At 37.0% G+C, this 20,682-nt stretch overlaps 1 protein-coding gene across 3 annotated transcripts in view; it reads right to left on the minus strand.

Annotated features, from left to right (window-relative positions):
- cdhr1a (cadherin-related family member 1a) overlaps positions 1–18,753 on the minus strand; it is a 30,735-nt gene extending 11,982 nt beyond the window's left edge. For 2 of the 3 annotated variants that reach the window (XM_057848998.1, XM_057848999.1), the window contains exons 1-12: positions 18,517–18,753; positions 15,870–15,965; positions 15,055–15,200; positions 14,919–14,969; positions 14,677–14,766; positions 10,893–10,979; positions 10,305–10,421; positions 5,878–6,021; positions 5,652–5,730; positions 5,450–5,550; positions 1,817–2,020; positions 29–181 (exon numbers count right to left, since the gene is read on the minus strand). In XM_057848998.1, coding sequence (XP_057704981.1) covers positions 29–181; positions 1,817–2,020; positions 5,450–5,550; positions 5,652–5,730; positions 5,878–6,021; positions 10,305–10,421; positions 10,893–10,979; positions 14,677–14,766; positions 14,919–14,969; positions 15,055–15,200; positions 15,870–15,965; positions 18,517–18,577 — 1,329 coding nt within the window. In that variant the 5' untranslated portion in view covers positions 18,578–18,753. Of the gene's footprint in view, positions 1–28; positions 182–1,816; positions 2,021–5,449; positions 5,551–5,651; positions 5,731–5,877; positions 6,022–10,304; positions 10,422–10,892; positions 10,980–12,387; positions 12,443–12,660; positions 13,768–14,676; positions 14,767–14,918; positions 14,970–15,054; positions 15,201–15,869; positions 15,966–18,516 lie in introns of those variants that run through there. The other variant, XM_057849000.1, reaches the window with a different exon arrangement.
- Positions 18,754–20,682: the final 1,929 nt, after the last annotated feature.

Genomic DNA, 20,682 nt, shown 5'->3' on the forward strand with positions numbered 1-20,682 from the left:
GTAAATCTGCAGTTTACGATGCATGTACCTTGTATGTGAGGAAGTGATTTTTCTCATAATCCATGGCTGCTGAGTCCTCCACCAGAATTGTCACTTGGGCCTCGTTCAGTACCGTTTGTGGGACCACCCGCAACATTCTTCCAGGTCCGATAAGCCTCAGGTTGAATTTTGCATTGGCTCCCTACAAGTACATAACACTGTGCTCACTGGTGATGCAGCCACTGATGCCAAATTTGTCGCAACTCTAGTTTCAGATTTTGTAAAGTGGAAATTTTATATTGCAGTCAGGCAGACAAATCCTGGGAAGAGGGTCCAAAAACAGTAGACAGCGAGAACCAAAAGTGGATTTTGCCATGTGGCATTTTTATTTGCCAAGTGGCAAAATGGATTTTGCCATGTGCCATTTTTTTTGGGTATGTGGCAAAATGTATTTTGGTTCGTGGCATTTTTTTTTTAAAGTGTATGGTCAAAAATCACAGCCACACGTTTTTCTGCCATTTAAAATGAATGAAAAATTTGGACGTGCATAGCCATCAATGGCATAGCCTGACTTGCGTGCCAGTTGAATGTCAATACGCTGTAATGTAAAGTGTATAGTCAAATACTACAGCCACACGTTTTTCTGACATTTAATATGAATGGAAAATTTGGACTTGCATAGCCGTCAAAAGCATAGGCTGACTTGTGTGCCAGTTGCATGTCAATGCGCTGTAATGTAAAGTGTATAATCAAATATCACAGCCACACTTTTTTTTCTGCCATTTAATGTGAATGGAAATTTTGGACGTGTATAGCCATCAATAGCATAGCCTGCCATGTGTGCCAGTTGCATGTCATTGCGCTGTAATGTAAAGTGTATGGTCAAAAATCACAGCCACATACGTTTTTCGGCCATTTAAAATGAATGGAAAATTTGGACGTCCACAGCCGTCAATGGCATGGACGTGCATGGCCTGCAAAAATGCCATATACCCAGATAAATGCCACATACAAAAAAACAAAATCCATTTTGCCGCATACCAAAAAGAAAAGCCACATGGTAAAATCAATTTTGCTACATGGCAAAAAAAAATGCCACATGGCAAAATCCAGTTTGCCACATGGCAAATACCACTTTTGGTTCTCGGCCCTGCTGAAAAGGATACCTTGACCCTATAACACCACATCAGACTACTATCCTGGAATGTGTACTGAAGCTTCTCAAATTAGTCAAAAATTACCATAAAAACACTACTTGTTGAAAGTGTGTCCAGAAGAGCTGGCACTAATATAACAACAGAGAGTGGAATTACACCATTAACCCATTCATTCCGGCTCACCATTGACTAAGCATCTGATACGGCTTGACCGGGAAAAACATCACAGCCTCCCCCTGAGACAATAAACATCCCTATCCACTATTTGTGGGAATGCCATACATAGACAACATAATCCATGCAGCAATTTCAATCACACTAAAAGCATAGTATACTACTATTAACAGTATTCTAGGAAACAATCAATAGAATTCTAGTCAGCGCAATCATATTTTTGCAAATACATCATACAAAAGTAAGTACATCTCTGTTCTGGTACGGTATTACATTTTAATGAGGCTCATGCAAGTACATAGGATCACAGCGAGACTTGCGTAAGCTGACAAAATGCCACATTCAGCTTTGAATTTGCGCCCTTGAACAGGATTGTAAGCAGAAAGGAGTCTCATAGACACAACGTCAACACGTTGGTTGAATCCCTTTCTCATTAGTTAAATGGTGGAATGCGAACATGTGGAGTATTGGGCAACACTACTGTTTCTTTGCTTCAGTGTACTAACCTGATCCGAGTCGTTGACGGTGATTTTAAGGCCACGCAGGATCTCCCCTTCTGGAGGATGCTCATAGATGGTCAGCTCAAATGTGCTTTGGGTGCCATTTTCACCGTAGAAAGTTGGCGGGTTGTTGTTGAGGTCCACCACCCGGATCACCACCGTGGTCTCGCTGTAGTCCAGCAGACGACTCTTGGGGCTCGTTTCAGTTGCCTGCAGCAGGGGTCCAAATGAGGCCATTTTGAACATTTTTAAAAGTATATTTTCACTACTGTACTTTATACAATACAGTGGGGCAGATAAGTAACCACCAATTGTGCAAGTTCTCCTACTTCAAAAGATTAGAGAGGCCTGGAATTGCAAACATGGGTAAACCTCAACCATGAGAGACAGAATGTGGAAAAAAAAAAAAACAGAAAATCACATTGTTTGACTTTTAAAGAATTTATTTCCAAATTAGAGTGGAAAAAAAGGTTTTTGGTCATCTACAAACAACCAAGATTTCTGGATGTCAAAGAGGTCTAACTTCTTCCAACGAGGTCTAACGAGGCTCCATTCGTTACCTGTATTAATGGCACCTGTTTAACTCATTATCGGTATAAAAGACACCTGTCCTCAGTCAGTCACACTCCAAACTCCACTGTGGCCAAGACCAAAGAGCTGTCAAAGGACACCATAGACAAAATTGTAGAGCTGCACCAGGCTGGGAAGACTGAATCTGCAATAGGAAAACGCTTGGTGTTAAGAAATCAACTGTGGGAGCAATTATTAGAAAAATGGAAGAAATACAAGACCACTGATAATCTCCCTCGATCTGGGGCTCCATGCAAGATATCACCCCGTGGCGTCAAAATGATAACAAGAACGGTGAGCAAAAATCCAAGAACCACACGGGGGGACCTAGTGAATGACCTATAGAGAGCTGGGACCACAGTAACAAAGGCTACTATCAGTAACACAATGCGCCACCAGGGACTCAAATCCTGCACTGCCAGACGTGTCCCCCTGCTGAAGAAAGTACAAGTCCAGGCCCGTCTGCGGTTCGCTAGACAGCATTTGGATGATCCAGAAGAGGACTGGGAGAATGTGTTATGGTGAGATGAAACCAAAATAGAGCTTTTTGGTAGAAACACAGGTTCTCGTGTTTGGAGGAGAAAGAATACTGAATTGTAAAAACACAACATACCCACTGTGAAGCATGGGGGTGGAAACATCATTCTTTGGGGCTGTTTTTCTGCAAAGGGACGAGGACGACTGATCTGTGTAAAGGAAAGAATGAATAGGGCCATGTATCGAGAGATTTTGAGTGAAAATCTCCTTCCATCAGCAAGGGCATTTAAGATGAAACGTGGCTGGGTCTTTCAGCATGACAATGATCCCAAACACACAGCCAGAGCAACATAGAAGTGGCTTCGTAAGAAACATTTCAAGGTCCTGGAGTGGCCTAGCCAGTCTCCAGATCTCAACCCCATAGAAAATCTGTGGAGGGAGTTGAAAGTCTGTGTTGCCCAACGACAGCCCCAAAACATCACTGCTCCAGAGGAGATCTGCATGGAGGATGGGTCAAAATACCAGCAACAGTGTGTGAAAAGCTTGTGAAGAGTTACAGAAAACGTTTGGGCTCCGTTATTGCCAAATAAGGGTAAATAACAAAGTATTGAGATGAACTTTTGGTATTGACCAAATACTTATTTTCCACCATGATTTGCAAATAAATTCTTTAAAAATCAAATAATGTGATTTTCTGTTGTTTTTTTTTTTTTCCCCCTGTCTCATGATTGAGGTTTACCCATTTGACAATTACAGGCCTCGCTAATATTTTCAAGTGGGAGAACTTGCACAATTAGTGGTTGACTAAATACTTATTTGCCCCACTGTATGTCTAAATATGGTCAATCTCACATTTTTCTTAACACATTATTGTTTGTATAACCAATTTATCAAGACAAAAGTAGCTTGAGAACAAATACTTCAACTTAGTCCTTTTTGTACATGGCTGGTTGTACCAAAATGACCACTTCAATCAATAGCAGTGTAAAGAATATCTGACATTTTTTTCATGGATTTAATTAAGAGCTAAACATGATTTTGGCATGCTGTATTATTGCACGATCATATCAAGTCAGCCATCTGCCTCTTTGTCTGAGTACTGTAAATTGTCATATATGCACTATTGCGCTCTGTTATTTTACCTCTACATCACCACTTGCTGCTCGTCACTTATTCACTTTCCCCCCAATCTATGTACATTGTAAGCTGTGTTTTTATATTAGTCTTATTGTTCTTATGCTTCATGTGGTGCACATTTTGGCGAAGCTTTTAATCTCATTCTATTCTTTAAAATGACAATAAAGGAGTTCTATTCTATTCTATTGACGATACAATGTACAGTACCATCTTGAAACCTGAAAGGTTTGGTAACTTAAACGAGATGGAATCTTTTTGGATTTTCTAAAAAGTAGTGATTTTGAGACGCAAGAAATTCGATGTCACCAGACAGCGGTGATAGTATAATATAGGGCTGAAACTAACGATTATTTTCACAATCGATTAATCGGACGATTAATTAAACGATTAATTGGATGGATGTCACTTCTTTCAACTACTTTCAAAAATAATATTTTACTATAGCTTCCTGACAATTGTAGCCTACAACTGTATCAATTATCAAATTTGTTGGCAACTAATTTATGAATTGATTAGTTGTTGAAGCCTTACTAAAAAACTATTTTAGACAGTGAGATGTCTGAAAATTGGCATAAATGTGAATTGTTTTCCAGAAAAAAAGCAGATTGTTGTTCATGTCATACTTTGACTTAAAAATATAATGAAGAAATCTGATAATATTTACAACAAAGAAGTTATATAATTTCAAAAATTTAGACAAGTTTAAGATGCAGAAGGTACTAAACGATTATTCGGTTTTCAAAATAGTTGTTGATTAATTTGCCAATCGATTAGTTGTTGATAAATCAATTAAGTGTTGCACCTCTAGTATAATATACAGTAATATTGTTGAGTTTTGTATAGTTGTCGCTTAGAACACTGCTGGCTATCCTTGCTTACTTGTTATTTATATGGACATAACTTAGTAAGTCAAGTTGCAAATGAACTTTAGAATGAGAAATGAAATCTTTTATGAATATACTTTTAAAATGTGACCGCCACTTTCTCATTTAAATTACAATTTATCGCAAATCTGTGACTAACCCAGATTGACTGCTATTGACAGCAATACGCCATCATTTCTGCCCACAGCCTGCCCTGTGAGAGCCTTCATAAGACTGAATGTTTAACTAAGCGTTGTCATTTTTCTTGGAAACCTTTTGCTGACTTCTGATATGATGACCGTGGAACGAGTTTGCCTCCTCGCCTGAGTGTTTCTGTTTCGCCTTGCTGTTTTGATCGCTTTCGACCCGAATAAATTGTCATCTTGTTCTCGGTGAGCCTTCTTTAAACCTTTCAAAATGAAGTCAGTACAAAGGGTTAAGACTAAGGTGAACGAGCGGAGTTTGGCCTTCTGGCCGGATTGCCGGTGTCCCACCGGCCCGGGCCGTTGGAGTTGCGCCAGCATGGGTCTGGCGGTTTGGCTAGCGCGATTCCGGCAGTCTGGCTACAAGGTCAGATTCCTTCGGTACTTACTTTGACTTTAATGTTAAAGATTTCTCTCTTTAAAAACATGGGACTTGTCATCAGGGTGATGCGTCCAGTAGTCTCGTTGATGCGAAAAACTCCATCATCGCCTTTAAACAAGTAGACATATGTTAACAAAAATGGCAAAACATGAGACACATTTGTTAGGAATATTCTTTCATAATTATCTCTATGTGAGCAATTGCCTTACCTTCAACAAAACAATAACGTATAGGATTTGGATTTCCTACATCGCCGTCTTTAGCAACAACAGTGAATATTTCAGACCCCTGAGAAAAGATACATGGAATATCACGCTTACTTATTACTTTGTGCATACTATTAAAATAAACTATAAATACAAAGTGGAAATGACAAGTAGTTTTTTTTAAAGTGTTAAAATGGATAAGAATACATTTTAAAAAGTACATACTCACAGGCAGTGAGACTTCATAAACATAACCAAAGTAAGGCGTCCCGATGAAAATTGGCGGCGTATCCTGTGCATCTATCACGTTAATTGTCAGAGTAGCGGAGGATGACAAAAACTGCTCTTTGCCGTTGAAAGTGCCACCACCATCCTGGAAAAAATTAGGAAAATACTGTATTTTAATTTTGTTACAGATTATTATGTGCAAATTCCACGAACAATCACAATCATGCAGAGAGACTGAATTACGGCCAGGAAATTTGGCTTTGGGTTGGTTTGTTTTAGGCGTTTTTCGTTTTTGTTGATCAATTGTAGAAAGAAAAGACCAACAGATTTAATTTAACTTTAATTCTATTACCACACTGTGCTTTCCGTCTATAGGAGAATAATGGGAGTTGGGTAATTGTTTTCCTCACCATTTTTTTCCCCCTTTTTCTCATTTTATGATTGGAATTGACGATCTGTCATTTCTCACCACCCTGTCCTCCCCCTGTTTGTGACTTTTTTGGGTAACTCCAGAATTGGACGATATTTTGCCTTGAAAAATAAGCCTCCATACTACATGTTCATCAATAATAGCTAATAAAGTTTTATAGCATTGATTAGCTCAGTTTACAGAGGGATGTTAAAAATTGAAGACCAAATACAGTAATCCCTCGTTTTTTGGGGACCAGAATCCGCCGCGATAAGTGAAAAACCTTGAAGTAGTGCCCCCCCCCCCAAAAAAAAATATTATATATGTATATATATATATATATATATGTATATATATATATGTATATATATATATATATATAACCTAACCCTAACCCTTGGAATGGAAAGATAAGACACAAGATGGATATATACATTTAACATACGGTACATAAGGACTGGAGTGGGCATTTCACTCTACTGTCATTTAAATCTGTCTATGCTGTCCTCACTCCGAAGCGTCTACTTTTTCCAAAGCTAGACAGCTAATGAACGACGCCTTAATAATCAGACTTCTTCCTTTTTCATCTGATTTATTAATAAAATGGCCTCAAACCATTGTCCTCTTTAGACCGTAGTGAAACTACAAAAAAAAAGTACACAAGCATCGCATTAGCAACAACGTTAGCTTAGCACGCTATACAGGTTCACTAAACATAAACAAAAAGCGTCTCATACAAAAAATATAACATTTCGCTTACTAACATAATATGTACATTCTTTACAACAACCATACTTACGGACAAATCTTGTCCAAGGATCATATAAGCACAACATTACAACGTAGGCGTCAGCCCGAGATGTCGTGCAGCCATATTGAACTGGCAAGAAAGCAATAAACCATGTCGCAAAGCGACCACAAGAGTTCGCTGTTAGACAGCACAAAAAACCTTGCTGTAAAACTTACCAAAAGGCAGAATACTGTCTTAGCGGGACATGTGAATTAATTGCGTCAAATATTTTAACATGATTAATTTAAAAAATTAATTACCGCGCGTTAATGCGATAATTTTGACAGCCCTAATATATATATATATATATGTATATGGAGGAAAACACTAAGGTGACTTGAAGTTCCGCTCTGAGACCCTCAATTTGACCAACTTTCAAAATTGTCCGAAATGCATGTGCATTGATTACATTGATTCATTGGAAAGCTTAAAATCTCAATTTTCCGGGGGAACAAAAATTTTGAACAGGAAGGCATTTTTAGAAAATATTTTTTTTAAACAGCAAAACCCTAATTGGAGTGGAGAGCACGTGAGAGCAGAATTAAAGACGCCACGATTTTAACGAGATATTATCGCGTACTTACCTTGTTTAGATCCAAAAACTTCATGTAGCATGTATCGCCGAGTGTCAACACACAGCTGTGAATGGCCACAGCCGGATTTAAATAAAAAAATTATGGGTGAAACATGGCGATATAACAAGGGTCGCGATGCAGAAATCACAGACAACAAGGAGTGGTTGAGATTTTCTTTTTCATATAGTTACCCTTTTAAACGTAATTTTTCATTTTTTCTTTGTTGGGATCGATTATTTATCATCATATTTATTTATTATCATCTAACATATCGGGTAAAATGCGACAGTAAAAAAAAAAAAAACAAGCGATAGTTATGAGGTAGATATCTGTGACTTTTTTACAGATGTCAAATTTTTCATTGTGACATAATTCGTTTAAAAGTTTAAAATATGTGAATGAATAATTTTTTTAAAGTCGTTTTTTTTTTTTTTTTTTTTTTAACTAAAATTTAGACATCAAATAATGATTCCAAGCTAAAAATGACAGACATTTTGAATAATAAATATAATTATTTACCTTCTCTTTATGGCTAGGTTGAAACAAAAGCGGTTGCGCGGTGTCTGTAAACGGGGGTTTCCAGGGTAAAACGGAAAAATTAAAGATAGTTCGGGGGCTTAATGCGCCATGAATCTGCTATGGCAGCCTATAGACATATTATTCTATCAAACACAACAGTTCTTTTGGCTTAAAATTCAGCAGTTTATTTTAAAGAGGGGTGCAAGAGCAGAAACTGCTTTTTCAGTCTTGTCTGTGTTTTCCGCCATATTATATATATATTTTTTGTGTTCAATGTATTTATTCAGATTTAGCATTGGAAAGAGATACATATAAGACATGTTTTTAAAAAAAATTCCCCCAAAGAATAAAAAAAAAAAAAAACCATATATGTACTGTATACTAGGGCTGTCAAACGATTAAAATTAATTAATCATAATTAATCGCAATTCAAACCATCTATAAAATATGCCATATTTTTCTTTAAATTATTGTTGGAATGGAAAGATAAGACACAAGATGGATATCCACATTCAACATACGGTACATATGTACTGTATTTGTTTCTTATAACAATAAATTAACAAGATGGCATTAACATTATTAACATTCTGTTAAAGCGATCCATGGATAGAAAGACTTGTAGTTCTTAAAAGATAAATGTTCGTACAAGTTATAGAAATTTTATATTAAAACCCCTCTTAATGTTTTCGTTTTAATAAAATTTGTAAAATTTTCAATCAAAAAATAAACTAGTAGCCCGCCATTGTTGATGACAATAATTACACAATGTTCATGGGTGCTGAAGCCCATAAAATCAGTTGCACCCAAGCGCCAGCAGAGGGTGACAAAACTCCAAAAAACACAAGTAACAAGTGGACATTGCACTGCTGCTGTCATTTTAATCTGTTTGAGTGGGGCATGTGCGTTAATTGCGTCAAATATTTTAACGTGATTAATTAAAAAAAATTAATTACCGCTGGTTAACGCGATAATTTTGACAGCCGTAATGTATACATATATTTTAATAAATGATTTTCAAGCACTTCAAATGTAATAATAATGATAAGGTTTAAACATGTCCCACCGATTTATTTTTATACAAGAATTAAGTAGTAGAAAAATGCTTGGTTTTATTAAATGCTTCATTGAGTGAGTCCACTCAAGCTGCTCACTTACACACAATGAGTTGCCACACCAACTGTTTAACAAGTTAAACACTGACGCATCCGGCGCTTTGAAGTTTGTTACCCTAGCAACATCAAACCCCAACATTGATCAATCATCAATAACTTCAACAAGCAACTCCAGTGCACTGCCACCAACAAAGAGCAGGGAGAGGGAGGGAGGGAGAGTGAGACTACGCGATCGGCTCAGAACAGCTCATCTGTATTTTTTTTTTTTTTTTTTTTTTTACTTGAAAAAAATCCACAATGGACTGAGGGCGCGAAGTTTGAAGCGCGAAGAAGCGAAGGATAACTATCATTTCCCGATATAAATAGTAATACTTGAAAAGTCACAGTAACAGGGATCCTCAGTTCAGGTTTCATTTTAACAGTTTTATTTCACAATCAATTTGTTCATTAGCAGAGTGGGACAAGGGAAAAATGGCATTTATGGGGTACTTTAGACTTCTATGGTATTTCCAAAAAATATTATTTTGTTTTAGTCTAAGGACAAGAGCCAATAAAATTACTCAGAAAATGAATGAACTGAAGTGTTTAAAATCTGAAGAGTGGGACATAACATGTCCTACAATTCTGGGGATGGGTCAAGACTAGGAAACACGCCGTAGCCAATAATGATGAATCTCATTCTCATGATTGTAGTATTGATGTTATGAGTAGTTCACAGGATAAAAAGTAAAAAAGATAAAAAAGTTTTTCATTTAATTCCGTCTTACAAAAGATGCACAATCTTATGCAATAAGTATAATTTTACAGTATTTACAGTATTATTTGCAGTAAAATGTTAGTACCAACTAAGAGCCTAAAAAGGATAGTATGAAACTTGTGCAGGTGCATTTAAGAATTTTTTAAATATAATTTTCACTTAATATTTCATGGATATTTTAATTGTTGACAGTATTTAAAGCAGGTGTACCTTAATTGACTGTTTCATCTATGTACATGAAAACATTGTAATCCACTGTCTACCTTTGCAATGACAACGACAAAATGTGTCTTTGTTTTCTCATAATCCAGCGTTTCCTCCAGCTTGATTCGAATGACTCCACTATGTCTGTCGATGGCAAACAAACTGGACTGTGGATTCTGCAACCGAGATCACAATAAAAGCAGGATTTAAAAACAACAACAACTCAAAGAAGGTCACATAAGTGAAAGCCTTTCAGTTGATACCCCATTACCACCAGCTCTCACGTGAGCAAGCTCCCACCCAGCGTGCTCTGATGGATGCATGAAAACACTGAGGGGGCACTTGAACTAGGCCACTATGTGCCTTTCCTTTTGTCCATCTGGATGTAAAGAGCCCATATGCTCCATATATGCAGGTGAAAGCTGGCCCAGATGCTCTTAAAAGCCCCAAAGCGCACACTATCATCAACAGTGGCCGAACGTGCGCAAATGAAATTGTGATGCTAATCCTCACAACTAATGCATAAGCGCTCGCTATGACACCAGGCAAATCATTGTCACTGCATCACTTCAATCATTGCATGGTAAAAATTAATTCAACGAGGGTGTAAACGTGTCAAAATGTGGCGAGACATCATTGGAGATTACCATGAGGTAGTAGGTGATTGATCCTCCTGACCCTGTGTCTTTATCCACTGCCTGGGCTTTGAAGATGCTCTGTCCGGACTCTGTGGTCTAGATACAAGTGACAGAATATAGAGAAAATATTTATTTTCTTTTAACCCATCTTCTGCCATTGGTAGCAATAGACATAAAATCCAATTGGACTGAGAACTAGAAAGATTGTTGTCGGCTCCTCCGATTTCGAATGGTTTGGACATCTGTCGCAGTCAATGGCGCATGTGAAAGAAATTTTATTCATGCTTATAAAACACATAACTGGTGTGATACTATATTCATTTGTTAGTCTATTCATTCAGGTTCTTGTGTTGTATTTCTTTGAACATAATACAAAGAGGTTCTGCTAACTGTCTTATCAGATTTTAACTCCCTTTTGGTGCCAGCTACGGCCAGGTTCTCAAGGTTGTAAGTCACAATGTTTTTGTGTGGAAAACCACCAGAGTTGATGCTTAAGTTTCACTTTTGTTTTCATAGGTATCGTTTCACAGTAAGCATCCTTAGGCAACGCCCTTTCAACAGTATAAATGTCCAACCTCTATTGTACTTCTTTGTACTTCTGGGTGATCACAGCTCCTGGCTGAATCACATCATTTTATACCATTGATATATCATGTTTATAAAGTCTTCGAAGCAGGCAATCCTATGGTTGGTCTGATTCATTTCTCATCGAGCTATCGAGTTGACTTTTGTCTTGGAGTTCAAAGTTTAATTTCCCTGACAGCGCAAAAACACGATCTTCACATAAGACTAGGCAAATTATTATTTCCTTAAATAACCCCACCACCACCACCACCTTCTTTTTAAAGAAAACATTAACGAATGAAAGAGTACACTTTTATTGTATTAAACCATCTACAAAAGTATCCACTGTTTCCATCCTGGAATCAAAACTGAAACTGCAAAAATTCTGTCCTCTAAGAAATCTTTCTCTCTCACCCTATTTGTGCAGTCAGCCCCAAAATATAAAGTACTGTAATAACTACACAACAAACAAAACTAAATAATTCTATTGGAAACATCTATTGAATAACTCAAACAGATTTACATTCTCTCAGCTGCACCTGGCCGACTTCTTGACACACTTGACAACTTTGTTAGTATAAACTAGTAATATTGTTTGTGTTAATCCGTTTTACCGATGATTGCTTGTGCAGTTTTTTTTTTTTTTTAAGTTGTAAATGTTTATCCTGCCATCACCAATTTTCTTAATTATAATATTGGGGAGCACATTGATATTGATGCTCCTTTTGGGTGCATGCCTGTCTGCTATGAAACTTGCTATCAAGCAATAAAATCAAGCTGTAGTGGACCAAACATACACATGGACACTGGTGTTTAAACTTGGGTGAAAATTCAATTGAATAAAGTCACCAAAAAAAAAAAAAAAAAAATAGTTTAACAAAATGTCTTGAGCCAAACATAAAAGAGGTCAACATAACAATATTCTTCTATCAAAACTGACCTCCAGACCCATCTCTGTGGCTGCTTAAATAAGGACAGACTCTACTAAGGACCATCTGAGGGAGGTATGACAGACAATCAATTAACCAAACATTGTCAACTTAATTAAACAAAAACAGATGGAATAATTATATACATCCACTTCAAACAATAATGAACTAATGTGCATTTAAATAAACAGTGAAAAATTTACCCCAAACCATAATTAAATCAACTTAAATATCCCCCCCTCCAGAATGGTAGGTGCCAGATCTAAAACAGTTGTGCTCGTTACCTCAAATTAGAAAATCAAATCCCATAAACCACAGGTGTCAAACCGATTCCAGAAAGGGCCAAGTGGGTGCTGGATTTTGTTCCAACTGATACCGTGCAGAGAGTTTAACCAATGAACTTCCTACTGAAACAAGCAGCACCTGACAAAGTTTAACTGATTACACATGTAAAAGATCTGATTGGTGAAAAGGTGTCCTCTTCATTGGTTGGAAAGCAAACCTGCACCCACTTGGCCTTTTCTGGAATCGGTTTGACACCTGTGCCATAAACATTCAGACGAACATTAACCAAAGTGTAGGTGTCCCCGCCCAAAAAATTGCATAAATAATTAAATAAATCTTGAAAAACTAAACTGTGGTGGTAGTGGTAGCCACCAGACAAGCACTGTACGTGTGCTGCGTGTGGAAAGCCGAGGTGGGTAGTAATGCGTTACATTTACTCAGTTGCATTTACTTGAGTAATGTTTTGAGAAAAATGCACTTCTAAAAGTAGTGTTACTAAGCCATACTTTTTACTTTGACTTGAGTAGATTTGTGAAGAAGAAACGCTACTCTTATTCCGCTACTTTGGTCAATAATAGTCATTACATTTTTCCTCTTTATTCTACATATTACATTTTGCTTTTTACAACAGTGGCTCAACCAGTTTCACCAATGAGACATGGCAACAATAACCCCATGACTACTTTATACCAATTTTGCCAGCAATCAAACATGGCGTTCTATGATCACGCCAGCCTGTTCAATCGCGTGGGGTCTTTAGAATACCGTAAAAAATCAAGTATTTGACATAGCCGTCAACATGACTCGAAAGCGCACATTTTAATCTCTCAAAGTTTTTATTTGGCACCGATTGACCACGGAATATCGGAAATAGGATGCTTTCAGTTTCATAATAGGAAATATGTTTTCTCCACTAGAGGGCAATCATGCTCTTAGGATGAATAATGCTTAATTTCTGTGGATTTTTTTCTCTCGCCGGAATTCAATGTTTTTTTTTCTTTGGCTTAATATAGTTATGTAATATGTTATAGTACAGTATAATACCGTATTGGCCCAAATATAAGACGGCCTTGATTATAAGACGACCCCTCTTTTTCAAGACTCAAGTTTGAAAAAAAAAAGACTTTTTGATAAACAAATTATTTTTTTATACAGAAAATAATTACAGTACATCTGAAACAAATGATTATAACAATATATTTAAGAGAAAAAGCATGTTATTTTGCCTCATTCAAATCTTAATATCTGAACATTTAAATATGTAAACTAAAGTGCAATCACATTCGTAAACGAATGGCTTCTGGTTTTTGAAACATAAATAAACCAATCTATTGTGATAAAACAACAAAATTGCAATAACTGCATTAACCATCAAAGTGAAGTCTTACTGTAACTGTAGTCATGAAACAAATCTGATTAAGGAAATAAAATAATGCAAACTGGTTAAACTTGGGAGTAGCTGAGATCTGTCATGACAGAACATTACTCCTCAAATTCAGCATTCGCTTAATTGATATCTGACGCCATCTAGCGTCGTGAATGGGTATAATATCTAGACCCCGAATATAAGACGACTCCCACTTTTCCAGTCTTATTTCAATGCAAAAAACACCGCCTTATATTCGGGCCAATACGATAATAACAACATCATATAGAGAACTTTGTGCTGAGGAAAAAAAAACAACATTGTTTAAAATAAAAAATCAAATATCTTAAGCAGTTATTCACAATATTACTCATTACTTGAGTACCAAATACTTTTTTTTTGCTTGTACTTGAGTACATTTTTTGGATGACTACTTCTACTTTTACTAGAGTAATATTATTTGAAGTAACACTACTCTTACTTGAGTAAAATATTTGGCTACTCTACCCTCCTATGGTGGAAAGAAACAAAAAGCGTCTCCCTTTCTTGCGTACAGCATATTACACTGCGGGTGTAACACGCAATAAAAAAACTCAAAATAATTAAGTCAATTTATCGCCCAGGCCTACATTCACATAATCCCATATACCTCAAGGACATCAGTGATGGCAGGCATATTTTGAAATTCAGGTTTCTCGTCATTTGCGTCCATCACAAAAATGGTCACTCTTTCCACAACCTGAGACAAAGGACAATACATTAAAGCGTATTAAAGTATTTCACGTGACTCAAACACCTTTGCACATCCTTGGGACGCCATTATACCACACAGCAGAAAATATGACATAGAAAAACTGTAACCACAGTAAATGCAATGTAGTAGCGTCTTACCTTGCTTCTCCCATCGGTGATGCTGACCATTACATCGAAGGAATCCTGTCTCTAAACACAAACAGCAAAAAGATGTCATACTTTTTCCTATTAACTCTATCTAAAATAAAATTAATTTTACCATCCTCGTGCTTACCTCTCGATCTAGCTTCTGCACTAAGGTAACATTTCCTGTTTTGGGATCAACCCTGAAGTACTCCTTGGAACCTGGATCGAAGGAAAGGCCGTAGCTCACCTCCTGGCCCTCTGGGTCGGTGCCATTAAGGCAGTAAATTTGTGTACCTAAAAGTGAAAAAAAAAAAAAAAAAAAAAAGTAAGTTAGTAAAGTACAACTAATCGATTATCAAATTTATCAACAATTATTTTGTTAGTTTATTTATTGTTTAGGGACATCTTTTACCTTAAAATTATTCAAATCCTCTTCCTTGAGCTTCGTAAAAGTAAATATTATCTGATTTCTGCAGTCCTCAACGAAAACATAATGATTATCTTTGTAATGACTCAAGTAATGAATTGCTTTGGAACGCAATGATAGTGACATAGATAGTATTGATAGTCCAACTTTTCTTAGCATGTAGTTTTGGGTTCCAATGCACATTTGCAGCTAAAATGTTGAGCACAGAGTAAAAGAACTGCTATATGTATCAGGTAATTAGTCATGAAGCACAAAAATAATGTTATTATTCGGCACTTGAATTGATTGTTTGTGGCAGCCCTACGACAAATATGCCCCACCATAAACACCTTGTCTTGCTTATTAAATGTACTGAAACGGAAAATATGATAGGGAGCCCCTCAATTAAAAGGTTTTCCCGGCAGATGGTAAAAGAAGTGCATGAGCATATATAGTACATGCCACACAACATCTGCTGCATGTTTGTTTGACATTGATACAATATATGAACACGAACATCATAGCATAGCGATTCGCATGTCACAGGTCAATCTCACCGACAGGCGTGTCCTCTGACAGGCTGAACAGCGCCATGTTGCCGTGGCTGCTGTATGGTCCATTGTCAAAGAAATACGGGGCAAAGTCTGCTTGTGCTGTGGGACATCAAAGAAAAAAAGAATAGCATTCATGGAAGAGTTAGTGATTTAAACCTCTTTCTGATGTTTTTTCTTGGACTATTTTGTATACATTTATATCAGTTTATTCCTGAAAACTCATCAAGCACTCAAGTAAACATGTTTTTGTTTTATGTTTGAACAACATATGGCTCTCATTATAATATTTTCTCTTTTTTAGTGAAACCTGCTATAGTCCAAACTTCTTAAATGCATTATTATAAATACTCCATGCCTCAGTTTTTGCAGTAAAAGCCTATGTGAGCCCAAATTTCAGATCTATAAAAGGAGCTTCGGGGCATCGCATATTTCCATCTATGTTGACTAAAACGACTGTAAGTACCCCGTCCACTATTGCTGAGGTGTACTGCCACACACATCCAACAGCAGCTAACGTTACTGTTTACATTGACTGACGCTTGGCTGCTGTAGGTGTGCGAACACCCCAGTAATGGCAGTCAATCACAACAGGGCGACTTTATCTCAGCTTTGTTGTAACTCTTTCTGTGACATTCTGAGCCAACCAGTCAATATGGAAGAGCCTGAACAACACAAACTTCACCAATTCGACATGTGTGAACGCGAGAAAAGAAACTTCAGAATTCTAGGATGGTTTTAGGCCTACAACATATCACTAGTTGAACAAAACAGATTTCCCCAATTCTACAAGGCATTTACAGTGAAAGTGAAACAAACTCAAAGATTCCGGAAAAGCTGTAGGCTGCAATAGTATATCGCCCCTAACAATACAGATTTCTCAAAATATACATAGCTTATAAAGTGAAAGCAAGAATAGAAAGTGAAACTTCAGTATACTGTATTATGATGGCAGTGCAATTTATTTTTGGTCAATTTTCAGTCAAAGTGACTTGTAATGGCCCTTGTGATAATAATTTTGCATTTCATATCATTGGCAGTAATGTGTACTTAATATTTCTTGTTTCGGGAGACTATTTAAAAAGATTGTTGGAAATGGAGTTTGGTTTCTTCAATTGTACCAAAAACTTCATCCAATGATGATGCAGGATTTTGGGGGAAAAAAAAGTTCAAAAAGCTAGATACCTAGAGCATATGCTATTCCTTAAAAATAGAACAAAAAGTTGTTCAAAGTATTTAGGTATGCAATTTATACATTTTTAGACCTCTGTTATGGAAAAAAAGTCATGTTTAAATACAAAATATTACACTGCTTACGAATGCTGCCATTTTGTCATCAATTATACCCACACAAACTGACTGACTCGAACACAGGTGCATGGATCGATAGGTATAACTGGCATCTCAAGAAAAGGGCAGGCAATCTGGTGTATTTGCATTTGATGGGCAAAAATAGAAACGGCGTTGGTGAATTAGTTAAACCCGCTTTGGCCTGCTACTTCCTGGAAATACTGGCTTTTATTCAGGGTTTTTTCTACTAACACATACAGGGGTTGGACAAAATAATGGAAACACCGAAGATTTTGGCATCATAATCATCGAACATAATTGTTAAAGAATGGCATGAAGAACATTCTAATGAAATTAATGGCCGGCACAATCGCCAGATCTTGACATTACTGAGCATTTATGGTCAGTTTTAGAGATTCAATTAAGATTTCCACTGCCATCATCTCTAAAAGAGTTATAGGGTATTCTAACTGAAGAATGGCTTAAAATTCCTTTGGAAACAATTCACAAGTTGTATGAATTAATACTTCGGAGAATTGAGGCTGTAATTGCCGCGAAAGGCGGACCTACTCCATAATAAGTTAGGTTTTGTAGATTTTTAAGGTGTTTCCATTATTTTGTCCATCCTCTGTATAGGGAAAATGAAACCGTGTCTTTTTTCAATTTATTAAACAACATTATTTCCGCTACGATGCACATGATTTATTTAAAAAAAAATAAAGGTTTAAAAGGTTATTAAGATTATAATAACAAGTTAACTTCTAACACTTAAGTACAGGCAACTACGCTTTATACTTTTACTAAAATAATATTCTACAGTACAATGTGAGTATTTTCTATGAAAGTTGTCTTAACCTCACGTCACATTCTACTCAGGTGATTTATGCTATAGTATAGACTAGATGGTGCTACAGCTAACACTTAGGGATTAAAGGTGAGTTACATCAGACTTTTCTTTATTTAGATCTGTGATGACCACACTAATGTTTTTTCATCGGAGGTACCAGTCATTTTATATATATATATATATATATATTTTTTTTTTTTTTTAGATAATAACTTCACGAAACTATCGAGCCAATGAAACACATACATACTGTAAGTCAATGCAGGTGTCAATAATCGATCAAAGTACATCAAATCAAGGCATTTCAGGCATTCTTATCTTTCACCTTTTTTTTTTTTTTTTTTTAAACATTTAGTGGCGATTCCAAATTTTTTGGGGGGGGGGGGGGCATTACAAAAAGAATTAAACTAGGGAGAAATTGGCTGTCAATAGTTACTGATTATAGTTGATTATCAATGAAATGATTCCTACAGAATGAATTTTAACCTACCATGTTCATTATGAGCATGAACTTACCCAAGCAGACGTGCACGAAAGCAAAAAGCAGTGGCAAATATGCGATCTTCACATGCTTCATCCTTCAAAACGTCAAGAGACGAGGTCGCACCATGAAGGCGAGCGCATGAGGTGCGCCTCTCAAGGTGTTTGCTGGCCGACTACAGGCATATGCTCTCCGGTTAATCCAATGACACTTCTTAAGAATGCCTACTGGTACTGCTCAAGTCCAAATAGGCTTCTCTACGCAGTGCAAGACAGGCCTAGTGATGTAGGGAACACACGCAAAAAAAAAAAAAAAAAAACCCATATATATCGTTTTTGTAGATGATAGACTTATTTTATACTGTGCACATTATACACAATGAAATTCAGTTGAATGTTGTAATGAAATGTACGACAATGTAATACAATGGAGTACAGTTGAGTGTACTAAGCCATGGCACATACCATAGTTTACAGTAACTCATTGGCTGCCACCGACAGCAATTGACGTCCAATCCATTTTGACTGGAGATGTTAGCAACAAAAGATCACAATCAAAATGGATTGGACGTCCATCAATTTCAGTAGCACCTAAACATGGTCATTCACTGCCAGTCCTCCCGGATGAAATGGATTGGACATTGTCTTAATTTAATCGACAAGTCAAAGGCTTGATGGAGAGCAGTGGACAAAGGGGGATTTGACAAACGCGCAGCTTCACTTCTGTGCCAGAGGTTACTTGATGTTGTGGACCATCTGCTGTGCACTCTACAACCATCTGTTGCACTTGGAAAAAAAAGTCACTATTTGCTCCAATTAGTCGAATCATAAAACAGAGGATGATGCAGATGAACGCAGCGAATGATCTGATGGGATTAAATTATATTTTATCAAGCAAAAGTGTGGTTTTTTTGGTTCATGGGATCTTACAGTACACAGTGTAAAAGTGGTACAGATCACATTATGACTGGATACGGAACATTTTTTTTGGTATTGTAGCAATATGCTTCCATTGCACAAAGTGAAGTGGACAATCTTGTCATTTTCCTTTGCCACAATGGGACAAAAATAAAGTTATGTAATGTCTGTGATTTGCTAGCATCCAATTCAGGCAGCGCATAGTTAGCAGGGATATGCTCCAGCACCCCTGTAACCGTCACAAGGATGAGCATTATGGATGACGACTGAATGAATGAGTTATATCATGTCGGCTTTGTAGCACTCCATATAACCAAAAGTTTAATAAGGCTAGTCTTAGATGCTGTAGGCGTGTCTGCTAACTGTGCTGAGACCACGCCCCGCTGAAGTTCTAAATAAAATATCTACTTGCTATCATAGCTTGTTTCAACGTAGATGATGCTGTGTTCAGAGCAGTGTTGTTTTTGGCAGCCCTTTAATTTTCGTCTTAGTCGTTTTTGGACGATAATATTTAGTTTTAATCATATTTTAGTCATCTCAAAATGTGTTTGTCTAGTTTTTGCTGATGTAAAACTCAAGACTAATTTCGTCTAGTTTTAGTCGACTGTTACTAAAAATGTTTTAATCTGTAAAACAAAACAAAACAAAAAACACTCCAAAAATAAATAAATAAATAAATGAAGGTTTCCAACTATTTTGAATGAACATTGACAGACCAGCACATATTGTAGTGTCTACAAGGACATCGCCAATTTGGTAATAATACACACTCGGCAGGAGAACAGTACATTAATTTCATTTAATTATACCTATCTGGAGGCCACAAACTTAATGCAAAAAAATGTTGTCCGAGAGTTTAATAGGATGCTTGCCGTTAGCATTAGCCTAATGCTAATGGCGTTCCTTTAACTAATGCTTAGTTAGTGTGATGATCACTCAATATTCAAAGGCTAAAGCAGTGGGCGCGCCCCATGCCGGGGGTGGTGCATGTGACCTCGGGGAAACATGCTTTTTTGCCGTACGAGAATAAAGTGTACTTGGACACCCAACTCAGTAGGTGGCAGTGGCGCTCTCATTTTCAGAGTGTGCGCAGTATTTTTGAATAGAATAAGAGCACACCGAAAAGAATACAGTAGGAGTCGAGGAAAGACCAGCCTGTTTGCTGTGTGTAAAAATATCTGCAGTGGACAGCAGGAGGCCAAATCAATTACGAAGTCACGTAAAGTCATTAGAACCCGATCACATTGATAAGCCGCTTGATCGTTTTTTCAGCGAAAACGTGTT

Source organism: Corythoichthys intestinalis, chromosome 10, assembly GCF_030265065.1.
Source record: "Corythoichthys intestinalis isolate RoL2023-P3 chromosome 10, ASM3026506v1, whole genome shotgun sequence".
Classification (NCBI taxonomy): domain Eukaryota; kingdom Metazoa; phylum Chordata; class Actinopteri; order Syngnathiformes; family Syngnathidae; genus Corythoichthys; species Corythoichthys intestinalis.